This window comes from Nipponia nippon, unplaced genomic scaffold (genome assembly GCF_047370975.1).
Source record: "Nipponia nippon isolate SJK-2023a ecotype South Korea unplaced genomic scaffold, ASM4737097v1 scaffold_6, whole genome shotgun sequence".
Lineage (NCBI taxonomy): Eukaryota > Metazoa > Chordata > Aves > Pelecaniformes > Threskiornithidae > Nipponia > Nipponia nippon.
The window spans coordinates 56490918-56511762 of record NW_028262380.1 but is presented as its reverse complement, the minus strand read 5'-3'; the positions used below and the strand labels follow the sequence as shown (position 1 = coordinate 56511762).

Sequence of the window (20845 nt, the reverse complement as noted above, 5' to 3'; positions counted from 1 at the left end):
GCGTGGCCGAGCGCGCCCCGGCCCCGGCCCCGGCCCCGGCCCCGGCCCCGGCCTGCCGGCGGCGGCGGCGGGGGAGCCCCCGCCAACTTCCCGGGGCGCAAACTTTGCCGGCGTTCCCCGCCCGCCGGGAGGGCGGCAGGCGAAGCGGGCGGCGCGGCGCGGCGCGGCGCGGCGGGGCGCGCCCTCCCGCCCCTTCCCCTCCCCTCTGCGGCGCGGCGCGGCCCCGCCCCCGCCGGCAGCCTCGCACCGGGCGGCCTCCGGCCGCAGCGCCCCGCCGCGCCGCGCCGCGCCGGGCCGGGCAGAGCCGTGCCGCGGGAAGGGGGGCGGCGGCGGCGGCGGCGGCGGGGTCGGCTCCCCGCCGCGGCCCGTGCGCGCCGCGCGGCGGCGGCGGCGGCGGCAGGGCCGGGGGCCGGGCGTCCGCATCCCCGCGCCCTCCCCGCCCGCTCCCTCACCTCGGCGGCGGTGGCCCCGCCGCCACCGCCGCCTCCCTCCCGCCCCCGCCCGCCCCTCCCCCGCGCCGCCACACACGCGCAGGCACGCACACACACGCGCGCGCGCGCGCACACACACACACACACGCGCGCGCGCGCGCTGCCGGCGCTGTGAGCGAGGGCGGGCGGCAGCAGCGGAGACCACCGCGCACACGCACACACACGCACACACACACGCGCTCCCTCTGTGCCTGCTCCTTCCTCGCCCCCCGCCGCCTCCCCTCCTCCCCCCCCCCCCCTCCTCCTCCTTTCTCCGCAACGAGAGGGAGAGAGGGAGAGGGGGGAAAAAGCCACTCTCAGGTATTTGTTTAGTGGATCGGCGGCTTCATTTATCCCCCCCCGCCCTCCCCGCCGCCCCTCGCAGTTTGTTTACAAGTATCAAAGTTGTAATTGAGGAGCTGCCAAGGCACATCTGGATATTTTTCTTCTTCTTCTTCTTTGTGTTAGGGACTGATGTGCAACTAATTAAAGGCAGACAGGCTGGTAGCGTCTGCACACTCAAGCCCCCCCAAATAAAGAGCCTGGTAAGTGACTGGTTTGCTTTTTCCCCCCCCTCTCCTTTCCCCCCTTTTCCGTCGTGGGTTGGTTGTTTTGTGGGGGTTTTTTTTGTTTTGTTTTGTTTTTTTTTTAAGGGGGGTGGTTTTTTTTTTTTTTAATTTTGTGGTTTTGTCTGTTGTGGTGTGTTTGTTGTTTGTTTTTTTTTTTTTCTTTTTTCTTGTCCTCTGGGATCGTAAAAGTAGATTAATGCTAGACTTGGGCAATAAAAGGCGCCGCTATATTAATTTATTAATTAATCTGCACCCGCCCCTCCTCCTGAATGTTAAGTACGACCTTTGATCTCTCTGTCTTTGGCAGAGCAGACATGCAATATTGAACATGTACGGTCACATTTAGCTTAAGCAGGGACAGAACCGCGAAGCCCGGCTCGCAATTTCTATTTATTTATTTCATTCGTGGAAATGAGGGCGATAGTTAAGGGGTGGGGGAAGAAATCAATAACTGCGTCTCGGGTACCCTTTTCATGCTCCGGAGATGCATCGATTAAACAATAATGACCCGGTTGGTGGGCACCATCATTTTCTCGCTCCTGGTGGCAATAAACCCCGAGAGGGGGCTGCGGGGAGAGAAAAGGGAGCCGGCAAGGGAAGCTTTTGTGGAGAGAAGCCACTTTAACGCTGGGGGGAATAGGGCAAGAAAATGCGTATGTTCCTTGACTTCTGGCATAAACGGCTGAGGGCTAACGCTTTATTCCTTACCAGATGCGTGGCTTTCCTACACATGGCTGGCAAAACTAGTTTTATTGAGTACTTGTTATCGAGGACATGCGGCTAGGTTTTTCCTTTCTGGAAACGGGAGAGGGTTTTGGGTTGGTTTTTTGTTGGTTGTTTTCTTTTTTTTTCCCCTATATGCAAATCCTTTGCATCCCTCCACAAGACGAGGCTCAGCCTAGAGCTTTCCGGGGCAGCCTTTGTATTCGCCACCAGACCTCTGAAGGCAGCGGGAGCCTGGGTTTTTCCCTGACGTGGAAAGACAGAGGTGGCTCCTGCGGGCTCGGGGGTCTTTTTTTTTTCCCGATGGAAAGACGCCCGCCAGTCCCCAGTGCAGCCCAGGGTGAGGTTTCTCCCGTAGATTCACGCTCCCTTCCTCTGGATTTGTTTACATAAAGCCCGCTTTTTAGTGCACGGCGTCGGGAGAAGACGAAGTTTTTGCACTCGGTAGGTTGGGCTGCAAACGGTTCATTAATCTAATTATGATCGTAATTAGCGTAATTGATAACCATTTTGAACTAAGCATACCGGAGTCTGGGAAGTAGACGTAGCCCCACGAGTGCCTCCGAAGTGAACGTTTCTGACCGATAGCCCTACATCAGAAAAGATGCTGGAAATATCTGAACTATTCAGGTAGAGCATCTGGAAAACAAAGAGGCAGTGTTCACGAACTGAGGGCTTTTTAAGTTATGTTTATGTTTTGCTTTAGTTCGCGCAGGCTGCCGTAACGTACCTTCCTCATTGCCATAACCTAAAATACCCGCCTTCACCTCCCGGGGGGCGGGGGGGGCACAAACCGAGCCCCGAGTCCTTGCCCTCCCCCGAAACTTTGCTAGCCCTGAAGCAGAAAGCCATCTTTCCCCGCCGAGGGCTAGTTCCGCAGGTACAGCGACGTGCCCTCCCCAGCCTTCCCGGCGTTTCTCGCCGGCGAAGCCCCGCGGCGGGGCTGTCCCCGTGTCGCTCTGTCCGTCTGTGTGTCCCCAGCCCTCCCTGCGCAGCCCCCGCCGCCGGTGGCGGGGAATCCTCCCGAGAGGCTGGGATACATACTCCCGTCTTTAGTACAGCTGCAGGCGCCGGGATCACAAGCTGTGAAATTGCCTGCCTTAAGTACTGTATTTTATTATTTATTTACGTCTTTTACCCCAGCCCCGTCCCCCCCCCCCCGCAGGCAGCCCCCCCTCTCCCCCCCGCGGCGGGGGGGCCGGTGCCGCCGCGACCAGCGCCCGGCGGAGCCAGCTGTGCCGGCAGGCAGCTAATGACCGCCGGGCGCAGAAGGACACCGTGGCAGCTGGCGGCTCCCTCCCTCCCCCCGCCTCCCTCCTCCTCCTCCTCCTCTTCTTCTTTTTTTTTATTTTTTTTTATTCCTTTTATTTATTCCTCCCCCCCCCCCCCCCCCCCCCCGCCTTTTCATTTTCTCCGGTGGCGATGGTAGGTGGGCAGCTCCCGCTCCCCGCGCCCCGTCCCCCCCGCCCCACTCCCTCCGCGGCGCGGCCGGCTTGTCCCGGGACCGGGCTTGCTGCGCCCGGCCGCCCGCGGGCCCGGCGGCCTGTGCCCCCCACCCGTGTCGTCGTCGTCCCCCCCCCCTCCCCGGGGTGGCCGTTGGCGGCCGTTAGCGCCCCCCGCGCGCGCGCAGCCCCTCGGCAATGACTTTCTGTGTTTCAGCTGCGGCAGCTCCCGTGAGGATGCAGGAGGAGCGGCGGCTGCCCGGCCAGGCACCGGCCGCGGGAACGCGCCCGGCGGAGGAGGAGGAGGAGGAGGATTAAAGCGACCCCCCGGCCCCCCGCCCCGTCCCTCTCCCCCCGGCCCCCCGCCCCGTCCCCCGCCCCGGCCACCATGAACACCAACGTGTGCGTGGAGAGCGGCCCCAACCCCGAGGCGCCGGGGCTGCCCAAGGACAGCCACCTGCCCGAGGGGGCCCTCAACAGCCTTGTGGATTACAACTCGGAGATGGAGAGGTACCGCTCCTTCGCCACCTTCTACAAGACCAACGGCGGCGCCTTCCCCCAGGCGGCCAAGATCGCCCGCATCACCACCCCCATCTTCCCCAGCGCCGCCGCCGCCGCCGCCGCCCGCATCGGCATGTCCCCCTGGAACTGCGACACCGCCACGGCCGCCGCCGCCACCGCCATGCTCTGGGGCAGCGGCGGCGGCGGCGGCGGCGCGGCGGGCGGCGCGAGGAAGCCCTCCTCCGCCGCCGCCGCCTCCGCCTCCGCCTCCGCGGCCGCCGCCGCCGCCTCCTCGCTGCACGCCGGCAGGGGCGGCATGCACCACCGGAGCGACTCGCGGCGGCTGGGCAAGCCCGGCTGCCCGCCGGCCGAGCAGCCCGCCCTGCCCATGGCGAACGGCAACTTCCTCTCCACCCTCTCCCCCGAGCACTGCCGGCCGCTGGCCGGCGAGTGCATGAACAAGCTCAAGTGCGGCGCCGCCGAAGCCGAGATCATGAACCTCCCCGAGCGCGTCGGCACCTTCTCGGCCATCCCGGCGCTGGGCGGCCTCTCCCTGCCCCCCGGGGTCATCGTCATGACGGCCCTGCACTCCCCCGCCGCGGCCTCGGCCGCCGTCACAGACAGCGCCTTCCAGATCGCCAACCTGGCGGACTGCCCGCAGAGCCACGCCTCGGCCTCGCCCGCCTCCGCCCTGGGCGCCGCCGCCGGCGCGGGGGGCGGCGGAGGCGGCGGCGGAGGCGGCGGCGGCGGCGGCGGGGGGGCCGGCGGCGGCGGGGCCGGGGCCGGGGCCGGGGCCGGGGCGGGCAACCCCGCCAAGAAGAAGCGGAAACGCTGCGGGGTGTGCGTGCCCTGCAAGCGGCTCATCAACTGTGGAGTCTGCAGCAGTTGCAGGAACCGCAAAACGGGACACCAGATCTGCAAATTTAGGAAATGTGAAGAGCTTAAGAAAAAACCGGGCACTTCGCTAGAGGTCAGAGGAGATGATTTCTTTTTCCCCAGCCTCCCGCCGTCCCTCCTCAACCCCCTGCCCCCCCCCCTCCAGTGCTTCTTGTCTAGCTTCAAGATGCAGCATCCCTTTTCCGAGGCCTCCTTCAGGCTCTGAGGCTGCCCCCCGCCGCGGGCGCGGCCCCCCCGGCGCTGCCCCGCCGCCCGCCCCCTCTCCGCCCCGCAGGGAAGAGAAACGCCGCCCCCCGCGGCGCCCCGCCGAGCTGGGCGCCGGCCCCGCCGAGGAGGGAGGGAGGGAGGGGGGGAAGGAGGGAGGGAGGGAGGGAGAGGGCGAGGGCGAGGGCCGCCCCCCGCCGCGGGCCGCAGCGCCCAGCCTTCCGGAGCCGGAGGCTGGCCGGGGGGCGCCGGCCCCCTCCCCGCCAGCTGGAGGCCCTTACGAGACGCTGCTCGCCTGGTTTACCTGCCGTGCTGTTTCTTATAAGACTGCTGGCTGTCTCCGGTTTCTTTTTCTTGTCCTCCTTTTTTTTTTTTTTGTTTTGTTTTGTTTTAATGGCGACCATGAGGATGCGGGGCGGTTGGTAGGGACGGGGAGGTGGGGAAGGGCAAGTTGTGGCTGGGCGCCTGGCTCCCGCCGTCGGAAGTTCGGGGGAAAGTCACGGCGAGTTGGTCCCCGGGGTGGCTGGCAGCAGCTGGTCCGGGACAGACAGCTGGCCGTAGAGCCCGGCAGTCGGTGAAACGTGCCCAAGTAATCTCTTTGGCCGTATCTTTTACGAAATAACCCGCTCGTGGTGTATAAAACACAATGGGAGAGTAGCACAGGTATGACTGAACTGATTCCTGACGGAACTGTACACATGGTGATTTTTATGACGTGTCCTCGGAACTGACAATATGTATTGCATTTCCCAAAGCTGTAACGACAGGTTTTCAGGTTTGCTAGACGTGCGAGAGACAGGCAGATCCCATGTCGCAGACGTTGAGGTTAATGTATCGGGGCCGACAGACAATGGGAACCCAAACACACAAGCGGGAGGAAAACGGCAATTGGCTGATACCGACAGGCGAAGGAAACAAGCGAGAGGAAAGACTAGTAATCATACTTAATCCCTTGTCATTATTAAAATTATAGTGTTGCTGGTGAGGCGCACATATCGGATGCGTCTGAAGGTGTCGAGGATGATGGATTTAGTACAGAGGAGGAGCGTACGCTGGGTGACATCAAGATTTGTAGTCACAGAAATTAGCAACTAAGTGAGAAATTGCAACTTCCCTCCGTGTGTGTGTGTGTGCGCGTGCCCGCGCACGCGTGTGTGCACGGAGCGGTTTATTCCCTAACTCGTTGCTTGCAGGAGTTCTCTCCAAGAAGAGGTGGGATGAGGGATTCCAGGGAAAAAGCAACACCGAGAGCCCATTAATTTGTTCTACGTTAAATAGAGGTAATGGCGTTGGTATTGGTACTGCGATGGGACAAAAGCAGCATTTTGGGGTTTAACTGATGTTTGGCTGATACCGTTAACTCTTTCCTAACCAGCCTCATCAAACCAACTAATTAATTCCTCCTTGCAAGAGTGAACAGTCCTTGCCGAAAGTTTGATTTGTAGCTCTGCTTCCTCTTAGCTCTTTCTTGTGAATGTACGGTGACCCAGCATCACTAATGCAAAAACCAGGATGGACTTGCCAGGTGCTAGAAACTAGATTGGGTTTTCAGCTCTCGGTTTTCTCAATAATACGCCTTTGTTGGTTTCGTAGCAAGTTCACAAAGAAGATACTTAACGCCATAGTCTGTTAATGATGGATTATAATGCTGAGTACAGCCTAAAAGAGACTTCTCTGAACCAGAGACATGGAGAATCCCCCCCTGCTCCTGCCCCGCGCCACCCAGCACCGGGGGTGCCTTTGTGCGCCAGGTTCCCTCATTAGGCTTGCAAACCGGGACGCTGCTGGGATTTAATGTTTGTGATAAATGATAGGTTCTGATGGCTTATCGATTTGCGCAGAAAGTGAGCTATCTCTGGAAGAAACGAATTCGTATGTTATCAGATCTTCCTATGGGTTTGTGTGCATCTCTGAGCATATTTCCAGAACTTCCTTGCTCTTGACAGAGGCGTTTGACAGCCTTAAAAACTGCTCAGGCGTGTTATGAGAATGCCGCCCGTTAAAATTGTTTAACCACTGTGGCTAGTAAAACCCATGGTTTTATTAGCCACTTGTGTACTCTCATAACCACCTGCCTTCGCTTCTTTTCGTCATTCTCTTTCTCCCCTGCTCTCTCTCTCTCCTGTTTGTGCTCCGTCAGATACATGAGCACAAAAGCTCCTCTGCTGCTATACCGCGACTCGAAGGAAACGGGTTTCTCTTTCCAGCTGTGGAGATGTCAGTAGGGCATCGCTTCTCTGCAGGTTGTGGCCCATTACAAAGTTTTGCCATGGGATGCGTCTCATTTCTTTACAGAAATGTGGTTTGTCAGTAGGAGAGGAAGAGTGCCCAAACTGAGTAACTTTCTTACATGGTGGTTTTTCTTATGTCTTCTTTCTTTTCCTCTGGTGTTTTGTTTTGTTTTTTTAAATTAACTAATAACGAGCGACAGCAGGGCTGCCTAAAGCACACGTGCAGCAGCAGCGCTCTGGCTGTAAGGCCACCCGCTGGAAGGGTGTCAGAGAGTGGCAGGGCCTGCAGGAGGGCACTGCAGCAGCGGCGGTGGGCGAGGGCAGCCTCCCTGCCCAGCGAGCTCCTGGGGCTCGTTTGGCCTGCGCTCCTGGGGAAGCAACGGCTCTGCGTGGGCGACCCCCCTCGCCTCCCTAGGCATGGTCCCCGGGAAACGCGGCAAGGATCGAGGGGCTCGCGTTCCGCTGCGTGCTTGTAAGATTTGTGAATTGTGCTCGACGGCAGCTGCAAGTTGCAGAGATGATTCAAGGCAGGGGGCGGAACTGTGTTTAAAAACCAAATAAACGAAAAGTGAGAATAATAACAATAAACAGTAAACTGGCTGATCCCACGGAAACCATTTCTCTCTCTTTCCTTTAAATCTCTTCTTCTACTGGTGCAATGAAGGCGTAGGATATAACTCTCAAGGTTAGTACATGGAGTTGAAGACAGATTATTCACATGAATGCTTTCCAGTCCCTGACCCTTGCATTTTTAATGGAATGCTTCCCTCCCAGCATTTTTTTTTAAACACTTGAATTATTTTTTCGTATTTTTCTTGTAGTATTTTCACCTCAAAAGTGTCCCAATGCTCTAGTATTTTTCATAGAATGTTATTATTACTAGGAAATTTTATGTATGGTAATAATAAATCTATAAAAATAAGATTGACGTCACGTTGCACGCTGCCTACTTGTGTATGTATATTCTGTGTTCATTCAGATTTACAGTCGGTTTAAAGAGACATAATCTTTATTTACCCATAGAGACTACTTATTTTCTTCTGATTGGTATACGCGTCTATAACTTCTGCCGCCGGTTATGAAGGTTAGGAGCCTGACGTTACTTTACATCCCCCTCTCTTTGAAGTAAGCCATCCCGATTCAGCGTGTGAATCTCAGTTGCCCCGCTCCTCGTTTTCATTAGTGTGGCAGCAAAGTTGGGCAGAGGGGCCGACTCACATTGGCAGGGTCTGAAGGGTTCGGCCCAAATGTGAAATATCTGCTGTTTTGGCATAGCCGGTGCCACTTACTTCATTCGTAACAGCCCCGCTAATTGATATGTGCGTTATTAAAGTAAACGTTTGCATACTGACCTGAAATCGTAAATACCAGCATCCAAATCCAAGGCACCTCGCTGAGTCGCATTTCAAGCCAGCAGGAGTTCAAGATGGCCTTTGCCGGGGATAGGGTTGTGATGATTGATTTCAGCAGGAACGGCGTCTGATCCTGAAAATCTTAACACCATATGGCATTGCCACGGGGGAGAGAGGCTGCGCTGGCAACCTCCGAACTTCCACTTTGTGTTGTGGTAGTGCATGTGAGCGCTGTTAAGGGAAGACTGCTGAGCTCTGTGGATAGGGGTCAATTAGTAGGGGCCTCAGAGGAAGCAATTTCCCTGCCGTCTATCTAGCTTTAAATTACACGCATAAGTTAAGCGACGGCACGATGGAATCAAGTAGTGTGAGGGGGAACTGAAAAGCTTGATAAGGAGCAGGCAGCTAACACGATCCGAGTGACTAACTGGAAGGTGGAAAGACAGACCACCTTGTAGCCTGCGTTGCCGTTCTTCACTGCGATGTTGCTGCATGGCAGTGTTTCTCACCTCCCTGCCGCTGCCTCGTAGCCCTCCATCTGGCCGAGGTTCCCCATGTGTTAAACACTGTGCAAGCAGGCAAGAAAGCAGTCCCTGTCCCCGGGCATTTACAGCTGGAGCAAGAACCGCAGTCTGTCCCGAGTGCAATTCATGTTGGCTATCAGCTGTGAAGCCCTGATCAGCCCTGAATGCTGGTTTTTCCCTCTCTCCTCCTCGTGCGTGCCCATCGTGCTCTGCCAGGGTGCTCTTGTTTTTCCGTTCCCAGGCCTGGGCCTGCAGGCAGGGTGCCTGGCGCTGGAACTGACAGCTGGCACCGCACGAGAGCCCTCGCCGGGTGACTGCCGCGCTCCCGTTAGGGGCTTCCAACACGGCGCACGATCATGTGGTGACCGTGTTGGCAGGGAGCGGGGGAGGCAAGAGGCAGGACAGGATCTCACCTTTGTTGAGCATTTTGCAACGGGTTTTGTCACTTTCATCCAGATTTTACATGTCTGGGATAAATATATGTTTGGCAACGAGTTTTTCTTTTGACCTCGGGAGGTTTTTGGGGACAACACAAGGCCTCCTCCTGCCACCTCCAGCAGAGACCAGAGCAGCTGCAGGCATCTTTGCTCACCGGTGCCTGATCTCTGCCCCTTGGAAATCTCATTGAAGCTATTTGACCTTCTGCATTAGGATCACATCTTGCAAGGCGGGGATGCGTTGCGGTTGGTGGGAGACGTGGGGTTGAGGAAGACGTTGAGGGCCCAGTGGAGACGAGCTTTTGGTCTCCTTACAGTTCTGGCAAATTACTGAGCACAAGGGTTAGCCTCTGGAATGGAGCTGGATGTTGTCTGTTCTACTGTTTCATATGTTGTTGTTTCCCTTTCCTTGCTTGATACTTGAAAGAAAGTGCCCAAAGCCCATGACATTAGCGTTCAATTTAGACTATACATTATATAAACTGCTGTTTGATCTAGTGCAGTTGTTAAAGGGGGGCAAAAGTGAAATTTCTCCTGCCTAAGGAAATCTCTTAGTGGTGGGATTTGGTACTGAACTGAACAGAATTTCAAGGAATTCAGGAAAATTGCAGGCCAGTCAAGGGTTTAACAGCCTCTTTCATACAAACACTGCTTTCTACTTGCATTGGAAATTGCTTGCTTTAAATTGTTGAACTATGATTGCCAGTGAAATTGTCCGTATGGTAAGAAAGGTTAACTGGTTGTGGTGGTTCCGCATTTTGATTGCACTGAATCATTCTTTGCACGTTTTTCTGAGTACTAATATAGGTTATCCGGTTGGGGTGTCAGGATTCTGCGCCAGACTTTGGATTTCAGTGTCGTGACTGATTGGTTAGTCTATTTTTTAAAGCTGTCATAATGAAATCGCTGCGTATTGTTTAGGCTGGACAAGTTGCATGTGTCGTGAGAAAGATGATGAATGAAACCAGTTTTTTTTCTGGAGCAGTAATTAGCATAATAAGTACTCTCTTTCTTTTTTTCCCAAATTGTCTTAGTCACTTGGCACTACGTATTTCAGTTAGAGGTGCATAGAACCATCATGACGTAGACTCCTATGCCAGCTACAGCACTTTTGGAAAATCTTACCAGTTCTGTGTTTGTACATGACGTGGGCTATACACATCATGCCTTATTCATATAGGGAGACTCGTTTAAGCTTCTAGATATGTGAATATCATGTTATATACCGCTAAGTCGGGGTGGGTAACAATAAGTAACAGTCTCAATTTTTGTCTGTCTGTTCACGTATGTTCATATTATTGGTTTTTTGGGCCACTTTCCATGCAATTCTGTTTGCTAGATGGGCACCTAACACCTTTACTGAAGTCAGGGAAGACCTTGCTCACTTGGAGAATGAATGAGGATGTCAGAAAGTGGTCCCTTTTGAAGAGCAACATCTTGGTACTGCATTTTTGGTTTTAAAAGAAATGTGCTCTAGAGAGTTAAACAAAAGGTAGAGATTAATTTCTGTATGCTGTGCCATGCATAGCAATAACTGAGAACAGGTCCTTTTCAAATATCCTAGAAATCTGTATCTGTAAAACAAAAACTAGCAGTTTTCTGACTCTTAACATGCATCTATTTTAAGTGTTAGGCTTGGTGAAATATTTCTAAGCAGGCAAACCTCGAATGTACACCTTAAAGTCTTATCAAATACAGCATAATCCTTTTGATCGCTAGTTGCAATGGGAGGTGGCTGCTGATTGCGTAGGGAAAGGCTTTAAGATAAGCTTTTCGGATGTACCCAAGTGAGTTAGGAGCAATGAGAAAGTAACTCGTGTCACCGTAAGAAAGTCCCTGGGACTTGGCCTCAGTTGCTAACAATTCCTGAGTCACCGACTATGTGCTTAAAAATTGCCAGCAGATACCATGTCTTCTGAGGAGTACCACCACCCGAAGAAAGAGTTTCTCTGCTTCTGTAGTGCCTGTATTTTTTGATAGCTCATCTACTTTGAATGATCGTACTGAACCACAATGTCTTGAAGCCTGCGGTTTCGTTTGACACTTTTCTGCTATTTGGGAGCCCAGCCTGCTGTGTCTGTCTTCTCTCTTCTTTTGGGTACCTTTATTGTTTTCCACAGTCGTATCTTGTTTAGTCACATGCAAACACCTGTCCTGAAATTGAATTACTCAGTGGTGTAATCTGAAGTCATCCCCCACTTCAGCATCCTGCGCTTTCTGTTGCGTGTTGAGTTATGTTGCGCCATACTTTAGATGCGACAGCCATTTAATAATGTTGCAGCCTTAGCTCTGCAGGGGCTAAAAAGATCCCAGCAGGCTTGTTAACTTCTACTCTCAGACATTATGGGAAATATTTTCTCCTCCCTGGAACTCCTAGGCATCCTCTTAATTAACACTATAAAAATCCATAGCCAGGTATGCGTGAAGCCTGTTGAATTTTTTTGCAGTTTTCCAGAGTTTCTCCATTCCTTCCTATTTAACCAGACACTCCAGCGCCAAGCGAGATACGAGAACGTAAAAGGAATGAAGGCAGCCTGGGTCATGCTGGATATTGCTTTCTTAGTGGGCAGAAAACTCATCAAATGCCCTTCCCTGACTCACCATAGGGTTTTGTTCTTTCTTTTGCTCTACTGAGTATTTTACTTTATGTCAGTCTCTGAAACGTTGGACATTTTAAACCTTTGCACCTCTCCTGTCTCAGGACAGTATTCCTTTCAGTTCCCAGACTGCTGTGGTCATGGTCTCTGTCGTACTTCTATCCCCATTAGTTGGTATCAGACTTCATTTGACTAGGAATTATTTGTACAGAGATGAGAGCGATTATTCAGTGGTTTAGGAAGTGGAGAAGCAGTATTAAAATTTGAGGTGGATGGAGGAACTTAATAAGCACTGGAAAATGATGGGAAATCCTAGCAAGTTTGGGGTGGATAATCACTTAAGATGAGGACAGAGGAGGAGGAAAGAAGAGCTGCAGAGTGCTCAGAGAAGGATGCAAAAGTGGTTGAGGGTTGGTTATAACGTGCAAAGCCTTGGTGAGGGGGTGCCGGCTCCTCCGTAGGAGTGACTCAGTTCCCATGGGGCAGACTGGCTGAGCACTGGAGGGGATCTGCTGGCAGGAAGGGTACAGCGGTAGTGCTGAAGATGGCCATGAGATCTCCCCTGGTGAGAAGAGCGTGGAATAGATCTGCTGTTACGAGCAGGAGGTTCGCCATTAGTAATTCAGGTGAGGCAGTTGTAGAGTTCACCACTAACCCGTCTTCCCAGCACTTCTACGGGGGAAGGCCAAGACTTTATACAGCAAAAGGGGACCTTGATGAGGGTAAGCAGGGCTTTCCATGTGCCTTTGTTGATAGCGTAATCCGCTTTCTTTAATTCATTTTTTAAATTGACTGGAATTTATGGAGAGAATTCGCGTATCGGGGTGAGCATGTGGTATGGGAGGAGATGCATGATCCGAGCAAGTTGTTCAAGAGCTAAGGAAATGACAAAGGCATACATCTAGGCAAGCTGACAAATGTGAAAAAGGGAGGGGATGCTTGCAAATGAAAGGCTGAAAATGATGATTTGTTGCATGAGGACTGCTTGGGCTTAGAGGTTTCTTTGGTGGTGTGTGCTGCGTGTCCTAGGGAGGCTGGAGCATGCTGACGGCACGTCAGTCTGCACTACGTTAACACAAAGGATTTGCTCCATCGTCAGGAAAGAAATACCCCAAAACAACTGCGGTTCAGTAACGTCCATCCTTCTGCACATCCTAACTGCTGGGTGGGGATGCGGAGGTGGTGCAGCAGCCTTGGCAGTTACAGGCTTGGAAGAGAGCTGAAGAGCTCTAGCCATCTGTGTTGAAGGTACAAGGAGGGCAGAGGGTGATTATCGTGGTGCAGTTAAAGAGGTCAGAAATGGAAAAGGAGAGGCAAGGAGTATATCTTGCTAAATACGTGATCTCCAAAGTGAGTGGTATCAGTCAAACAAAGGCTGTTGGGTTTAGAGTGAGCAAAAGAGAAGAAAACGTATTTGGAAGGGTCGTGGGTTTGAACAGCTAGCCACCAGGGAGTGGGTGGGAGAGGACTCGATGGCACAAGCTTAGTAATGATGTAAAACCTGTTCCCTCTAAATCACTGGTTCATCTGAGCTCTGAGAGGCGGTGATCACAGTTGGCTGGTTGCTTGGAAGCTGATGTAAAATAAATTGGAGGTCAAAGTCCAGCAGAGGTGACAGTGTCATGAAAATAATCACTGAGATGGGTCTTAATTGTCATCCTTGAAAATTTAAGACGACATACCTGGGAATGAATGGGGTTCAGAGCCATTTACAATCTTTTAATGTTTTCCCCTCCAGTGAGGAATTGTGGTGCCCTGCTGTGTAAGTTTGCATTCCTGCTTCTCTCCCTGCATCTAGTCGGACGATACATGGTGCTCACCGGCTGGCACCTGTAATGGGTTTGAGGCATTGGCTGCAGATACTCCCTCAGCCCAGGTAACTGACTGAGTACTGCATTTGAATGAATTTATTTTTTTCTTATTATTATTCCCCCCCCCCCCTCTCAAGTTTCACAGAAAAAGAAACAAGTAAGCAGAGGGCAAGCTTTAATGGATATATTTTTCACTGGCTCTTTTATCAACAGCATATGAAAAATCCCAAAGGACAGAAGCAGTTAGCTAACCAATGAGGCATCATAGCCGATTTTAGGTTCCATGCAGGAGAAAAAGATGCTGAAGCCCCAGCAGCTCTAGGGGAAAGAGATTTAAATTTAAGTTTGGTACTGAGAAATGTGCCTCCCCTCTGCTTGGAGACCAGTCTGTTAGAGATTACTGTACCCCAGAGCAGCAGTTTGGAGGATGATAGAGATGTCAGCCTGTGAGTGCAAAGACTTGTACCACTGGATGACGAACCAGCAGGGATTTCTCATTAATGGAATGAATGTTAACAAGAATAATTCTGTTTTGTGAGCTTGTGTGTGTGGGAAGCATAAACGAGAGGGACTGATGGATGGTCTTCACAGAGGTTTGATTAGGGAGAAGGTGAATGGCAGTGTGTGTGTGTGAGAGAGCGGGAGGTGTATGCACTGGTACCTCCATTGCAGAGGGCAGACACACTTCTAGTTGATAATGTCTGACAGAGGAGAGTCAGCAGAAGTAACCAGGCGGGTCCTAGGTGAAAGCAGAAGCTAAGCAGTGGTGTGGATATTTCATTTTTAGTGTCTTTTGCATTTGTAAGGTCTTGGGTTTTATGTTGCATGGTGGTAACGAACCTGCGTCCAAGAATTTCTCTATAAAACTTTCCTCAGTAACAGAGGTTTCTGCTTTATGTGAATAAAATGTTTGGCTATTTGATACTAATTCCCACAGTCAGTATGGGAACACTGAGTGACAGCTTTTCTGACCTGCTTAGCATCAGTCTTGGCTCTGAAGTAACACTGCGTTAGAGCTTGTAGGTGCCCTTCCCCATCCCTGAAAAAGCAGGAGACCGGCCAGACCTACTGGTTGAGAGGCCGGGCTGGCAGAAACAATACCTCATCCTTCCTGCGGCCTTCAGATGCGGCTGGAATGCAAATAGTAAATAAAAAAACCCCAAAATAGTCACGTAAGTTGAATAGGCACCCCAGTGGGCTTAGCAGCTCCATCCCCCAGTACAGGGATAGCTGAAAAACCAAAGAAACTGCACGAACTGTTCGAGAGGGCTGTAGAAATGGGGAAAGAAACGTGAATCCCTTTGGCAGTGAGATATGAGAGACCCCTAACCTGAAAACCCAAACCTCTGATGTCTTCCCTGCTGCCTTTGCCAGAAAGCGGTTAGGAGCCCCCGTCTGAGGCCGGAGCGTGGCCAGCTGGAACACGGCTGCAGGGCAGCAGACGGCAGGAGGAGTTCCCGACCCCGGCTTGCCGGGTGCTGCCAGCCCCGCGCGCTGGGTGCCAGGCACGGGGAAGCCGGCGGCCAAGCTGGCTGCTCCCCTCGGGGGCGAGCGGGATGGCAGAGGTGGAGACTTGGCTCTGTCCCTCGGCTTGCTGGCCAAAAGAGCTGCGCTGGCACAAGGGAGGGAGTGTGCTGGAAGGCGACCACAGCCAATTACTCCCAGCCTGGGAGGGAAGAGGGAGAGGAGATGTGTTTCTTTCTAGGGCTCTGCCTGCATCCTGGGGCGACGCTTGTGCCTGCCAGGCTTAGCGGCTCGAGCTGCCCTCTCGGGGATTTCAAGGCCAATGGTGGGGCATGTGAGCCGCTCTGCTGAAAGCTAGCGTGGCTGCTTTTAGCTGTAGGTGCTCACCGGCGCAGAGAGGGGCTCCGTCACTAGTATTTCCTGGGACCGAGCTGTTTTTCTTTGACAGCATTAGTCTGGGTTCCTTACGATTCCTGATCTGTATTTGCCATCTGTTTTCCCCAACGGTGTTCTGCATTTTTTCGGATCAAAAAAGTGAAATTGTTTACCGATTCCCCAAGTTTAATCTCATATATAAAGTGAAAAAAACTAATATATAAAATAAACTGTGGTGTGTACTGAATGTAAATGAGGGACACGTTTGCTCGTTCTTTCTCCCGTGGAGAAACACATTACTCCTCAGACTAATCCTATTGATTTAGGTGGGGAGCTACTGCCTGCTGCTGACACCGAATCCAAGCGGCAGGATCTGGCCCTACAGTGGCAGGTCTCTAGCTCTTCCGTGACCATGGGCACAAATGCTTTATTCGCCAGCTAGCCCCACTGAAATCTCCTGAGGTTACCTCTGAGCGAGCTATTTGAGAGGAGCTGGGTTTTCAAAACACGACCCCGACTTAGGAGTACATTTTTTAAATTTCTATTTGCAATGTCCCGTGTTGGAGGTTTACTTTTCACTTGGTGGAGCTGGCGGCAGAGAAAGTCAAATGAGTTTCCTAATCTGGTATGTTCTAAATCTGGTTTGTCTCAAATATGGCCTGAGAGATATGCAACGCAAGTGGAAAAATAACTGCCAGCACACAGATGCGTGTCCTCTCGGAGCAAATAAAGCTGACTTTTAAAATAAATGTTAAATCTCACCCTTGGTATGAAGGGAGACAGGCTCATAGCTCAGGTGTGGGGAGAGATATTTTAAGGTGGGCTGTGGAAACAAACTTACCACCGAGCTTCTGACCCGGTGTACGTGTCCCTTTTTATCTGCTAAGTCCAAGAATAAGCTTGTTATTAGAGGACATCTGTTACCTCCTGGTAACATGTGCAGCAAGCAGGAGCGTAGCATCACTGGGCAGCCAGGGATTTTGGCAGCTGTGGGGAGCAGCAGCTTCGTGGACTGCTTCACACCTCGTCCAGAGCCGGCGTGTCCCTCCTGTGGGCCTGCGGCCGGGTGGGAAGAGGCCAAGAGGGAGAGGCGTGGGCTGTTCCCGCGCAGAGCTCTCCCGTGCCAGCCGGCGTGCACGCGTGCCGAAGCTGCAACACGTGCAGGAGCAGCGCCTCGTCCCCCCTGCAGCTGCAGACGGCCCCCTCGGTGTCGGCACGGTCGGACTCTCAGCGTACCTCCAGGGCAGGGAGCAGAGCGGCGGGGAGAAACGCGCTGTGCGCTGGGCTCTGCCTTTTCCTCCCTTCCGCGTTTCCAGGAGATGCAATTCACACGCTGGTTGCTTGCCCCCAAGCCTCCTCGCCTGAAGAAAAACATTCAAGGAGACTCTGTGTGAGCTGAATCTGAGCGTCGGGAGGTTTTCCCCAAAGTCATTGCTGTAGGTAATGTATATTTATGAGCGGAACAAAGTGGGCCATAGATACTTTCAAAGGCCGCTTTCCTCTCAGGGTGGCTCAGTATTTAGGCAAGGAGGGGAGATGCGGTCCAGACCGCATTCACCAGTGGCAGAGCAAGCCAGCACAGGAGAGGCGGCCGGCATCCTTCACCCGCCCGCTGGTGGGCTGCCTCTGCCGCTGGGGAGGGCGCCTGCCTGCGGGTCAGGAGATGGTCTTGCTCTGCGGGTCAGGAGATTGCGCCGCTCTGCTGGGTGCTGGCGCGTCTCAGCGAGACACACAGCCCCGTTCAGCCACGAGGCTGGGTCCGTACCACCATGCGTGCTGTGCAGCCCAGCGCTTGGCTGGGGAAGGGTCTTTCCAGAGAGGGAAACTGGGGGCAGAAAGTGAGTTTTGGAGCACGTGGACTTGCACTAGATTCTGCGCTGCTTTTGCGTGAGGAACGCTGTGTGTATATTTGACGTCATTTCCAGCGTGATCGAGCTGACACCTAAATTAGCTTGGGGCGCTGGAAATACAAGGTGTGACACGGAGGAAAGGCCAGTTTGCGTTTTCACTGTCAGTCGTGTGAGTTTTGTGGGACTGATGAGGTGTGTAGCCCACATTCGCACAGGTGTAAGAAAAGCTTACAGTCACTGCTTTATGGCCAGTGGTGGTCAGTGTTTGCTGTGCTGGGCTGCTGATTGATCCAAATCGCATTTCGCACAGGGGCCATGACTTTCCAGCTGAACTTTTTGGCCGCCATGGAGCACCAGATTTCTCTATCTCTGATCACGTATCTATATATGTACATATACGTGTATATTGAGATATACGTACACACATATGTACGTATATAACTTAGTGGGCCAAATTTCATGCTGTACATCCACTGGCCTAAGTGCCAAACTGCTCCTCTTGTGGAAGGCATTTCAAGAAGGGATTGTCCTCCAGGGTGAGAAGCTCCCATGGGGTTCTGTGCAGACCTCGGTAAGGTCGTTTTTCCCTGTGTGGCCAGCACCAGTCCTGCTGCTTTGGGAAATCCACCAGTTTCATTTGCCTTGCCATGTCAATTTGAGATTCATGAAGGACAAAGTTCCTTCACCGCTGTCTATTTCTGTGGTTGTGTAGGTCTTTGTAAAGACTGTCAGGTAGCCCAGATCTTGTTGAACGTACCTCAGCTGCAGTATACTTCCCAAAGGGCCTCTGTTGAGCTGGATCGTTTCAGCCAGGACTCCTCAAGAGGAATGAGGAGTGCCACGTCTGGCCAATAATTCGCTGTAGCCAATGTATGAGTTTGCTTCAGTGAGAGGAGGATTTTTGCTCATGGATCAAACATCAAAGGATTCTTACATAATGCAACATCTTTTAACATCGTTAAAGTATTAGGTCATAATCATGTAGTGCTCTGATATATTTTATTATTCTATTTTATTTCTGAATGTGGTTCACCTCAACCCAAGTGATTCCCTAGCCTCGTAGAAAATAATAATACCTATGACTTACAGTGGGTCTTGGTTATGCAGCAGTGAATTTGGGCTGCACCCCAAGCAACAGCATCCCAAGCAGGAGCGGCCAACTTTCCTGATTCCTGATCTCTGTACCAAATCTTTCAGGTGGCTGCGAGCTGCGAGACTCAGAGAGCTGAGGAGAGAGGCATCTCCGGCAGCTTTCATAGGCATGAGCTCGCCAAGGGATGGGGCTGGGCTGGGCATGCAGGCAGGCTTTGGGCGAGCAGAGCCGTCCGTCTGGCCCCCCACGCCTTGCTCCATCAGTCGATCAGTCACCCCGGGGGGCTGTGGGAGGCATCATTCTTTAACGAATGCTTTTTCTGTGAAACTACAGAGTTCAGCTGTCAAAACGGAGTCTCTGGTGAGGAATTTACAGCACCTGCCAGCGTGCTGTTCTCATGCGTTGGCAGCACGTGCACGCACACACATGTAGCAAGGGTCTGCTTTTACGCTTCTGCGTGGGGCAACCAGGACAGAGACGTAGGTATCATTTTTCCGTTGCTGCTTAATTGAAGGGATTTTCACTCTTCTGTTGGTTTTGGTTGCCTTTTTTACCTTCTCCTCCCAAAATGTAGCACGCTTGGTTCCCTATGTGAAGCTGATTTTTCAAGGCAACAATTAAAATTTCAAATTTCAAATGTTTGAGCCACTTCTTTTGCAGTGAAAGCTGGCAAGAAGGGAACAGAATATGAGTTTGAAAGCGTGGAGGTCATTTCATCCTGGGTTTGTGCAGGGATAAATTCTTTTGAGCGCCACGCTTTATGGCATTACCCACTTGGAGAAGCCAGGGCTGCGGGTTTCTGAGCATCCTCTTGGGAGCAAGCCTGCCATTTGTCAGCATTTGCACCGGCACGAGCAGTGAAGGCTTTTACAGCAAAACCACGCTGATCAACTCCGGTTCTGCTCCTCACCACCCCTCCCCAGGCTTCCAGGGGGATCTGTCTTTCCTGTCACTCAGGATAACGATTCCCCGCCGGCAGCACAGAGATCCAGAAACGTGCTGTAATCTTGCTGAGAATTTGATTCCCCAGCTGGGACTCCCAGATTTATACAGCCAGGCGGTAGGTGGTCATTGCACTTCAGCTTGTACGTTGGTGTGCTGAACCACTAAATGGGCTGAAGGATCTCTTTTTGTCTGGAAATAACCTTGATTCTTGGAGTGGTAAAATCTATGGATTTCATCACATAAATTGGTTTAGATTTAACTCGATCCACCTATTCAATTTTAAAGCTTTCTTTCTTGTTTAAGCGTGGATTAATAATTCATTCCCAAATCGGGGGTTAGCGCAATGGATATTTAATTGTAAATTTATATCTTTAATTAGAACTTGGTACATGGATGCAAAATTTCTTATCTTGTAGTTTTTCAAAAGCACACATATTAAACCACAGCTTTGCCCTTCAAAAATATTATTCTGTGTATTTAAAGGTCTGAATGACCTTTTAATCAGACATTGCACCTTCACTTCCAGCTGATATGACAACGTCTGACAGTAACTCAACCTGATGCTGCAAGAAAATAAATAAAGGCCATCTCAGTCACTACGTCTTTAAATCTCTCTGTCTAGCTGTGGTTTTGTGTTTAGGCAGATGGACCCACAGCGGAGTATTACGTTTTTCGTTTTCAGGTGAAGACAATCTATTGAGTTTAATACATTTGCATGTTTGGCTGTTCTTTTGAGGTCTATTTAGTCGTATGATTGTTTCCTGTCATTCTGAACTCCAGCTTCTTCTGCAGTCAACCTCTTTATAAATTATAAATCTGTATACCTCGCTCTCAGCAGCCATCTTACAGCCCACACAGACCGGTGCGGATGGTCTAGCAATTGCATTAGCTCTCCTCGGTGTACCTTGGGAGGAGGGCTGCTGTGCTTTGTCACTACTTGTGCTTGCACTAAACACATGTAACGGGGCAGAACAGGGACTGGTAAAGATGGATATGAGCAATTGCTACTTTTGGACCACCGACACAAAGAAAACTCGTACTGGTCAGGGCGATTGTATTCAACAAACGAGCTCATTGTCTTTGGAAGTTAATTTTCGGATGATTTATTAAAGCTTAACATTTGCGGAGGGGGAGCAGGTATTGAATTTACCACAGGTCAGAATTCTGGTGACACAGCAGAATTACTTTCAGCTCTGGTATTTTCATGGGCACGAGCAATAAACATAACAGTAAGAGCTCCCCTTTCATACAACTTTTACAAAAAGAGGAGACGTGTACTCTGTGAGCCTGACTATCACAAAATGGGCTAAGTATTCGAGAAAAAATACTTGCCATACTAATGAGAAGTTCCCTGGAATTC

The 20845-nt window shown here is 52.0% G+C and overlaps 1 protein-coding gene across 3 annotated transcripts in view; it reads left to right on the top strand.

The window, feature by feature from the left end:
- The first annotated feature begins 3538 nt into the window (after positions 1-3538).
- The window catches only part of CXXC4 (CXXC finger protein 4), a 105045-nt gene continuing 87738 nt past the window's right edge, over positions 3539-20845 (top strand). For 2 of the 3 annotated variants that reach the window (XM_087737836.1, XM_087737835.1), the window contains exon 1: positions 3539-4675. In XM_087737836.1, the coding sequence (XP_087593962.1) occupies positions 3593-4675 (1083 nt within the window). In that variant the 5' untranslated portion in view covers positions 3539-3592. Of the gene's footprint in view, positions 4808-20845 lie in introns of those variants that run through there. The other variant, XM_087737834.1, reaches the window with a different exon arrangement.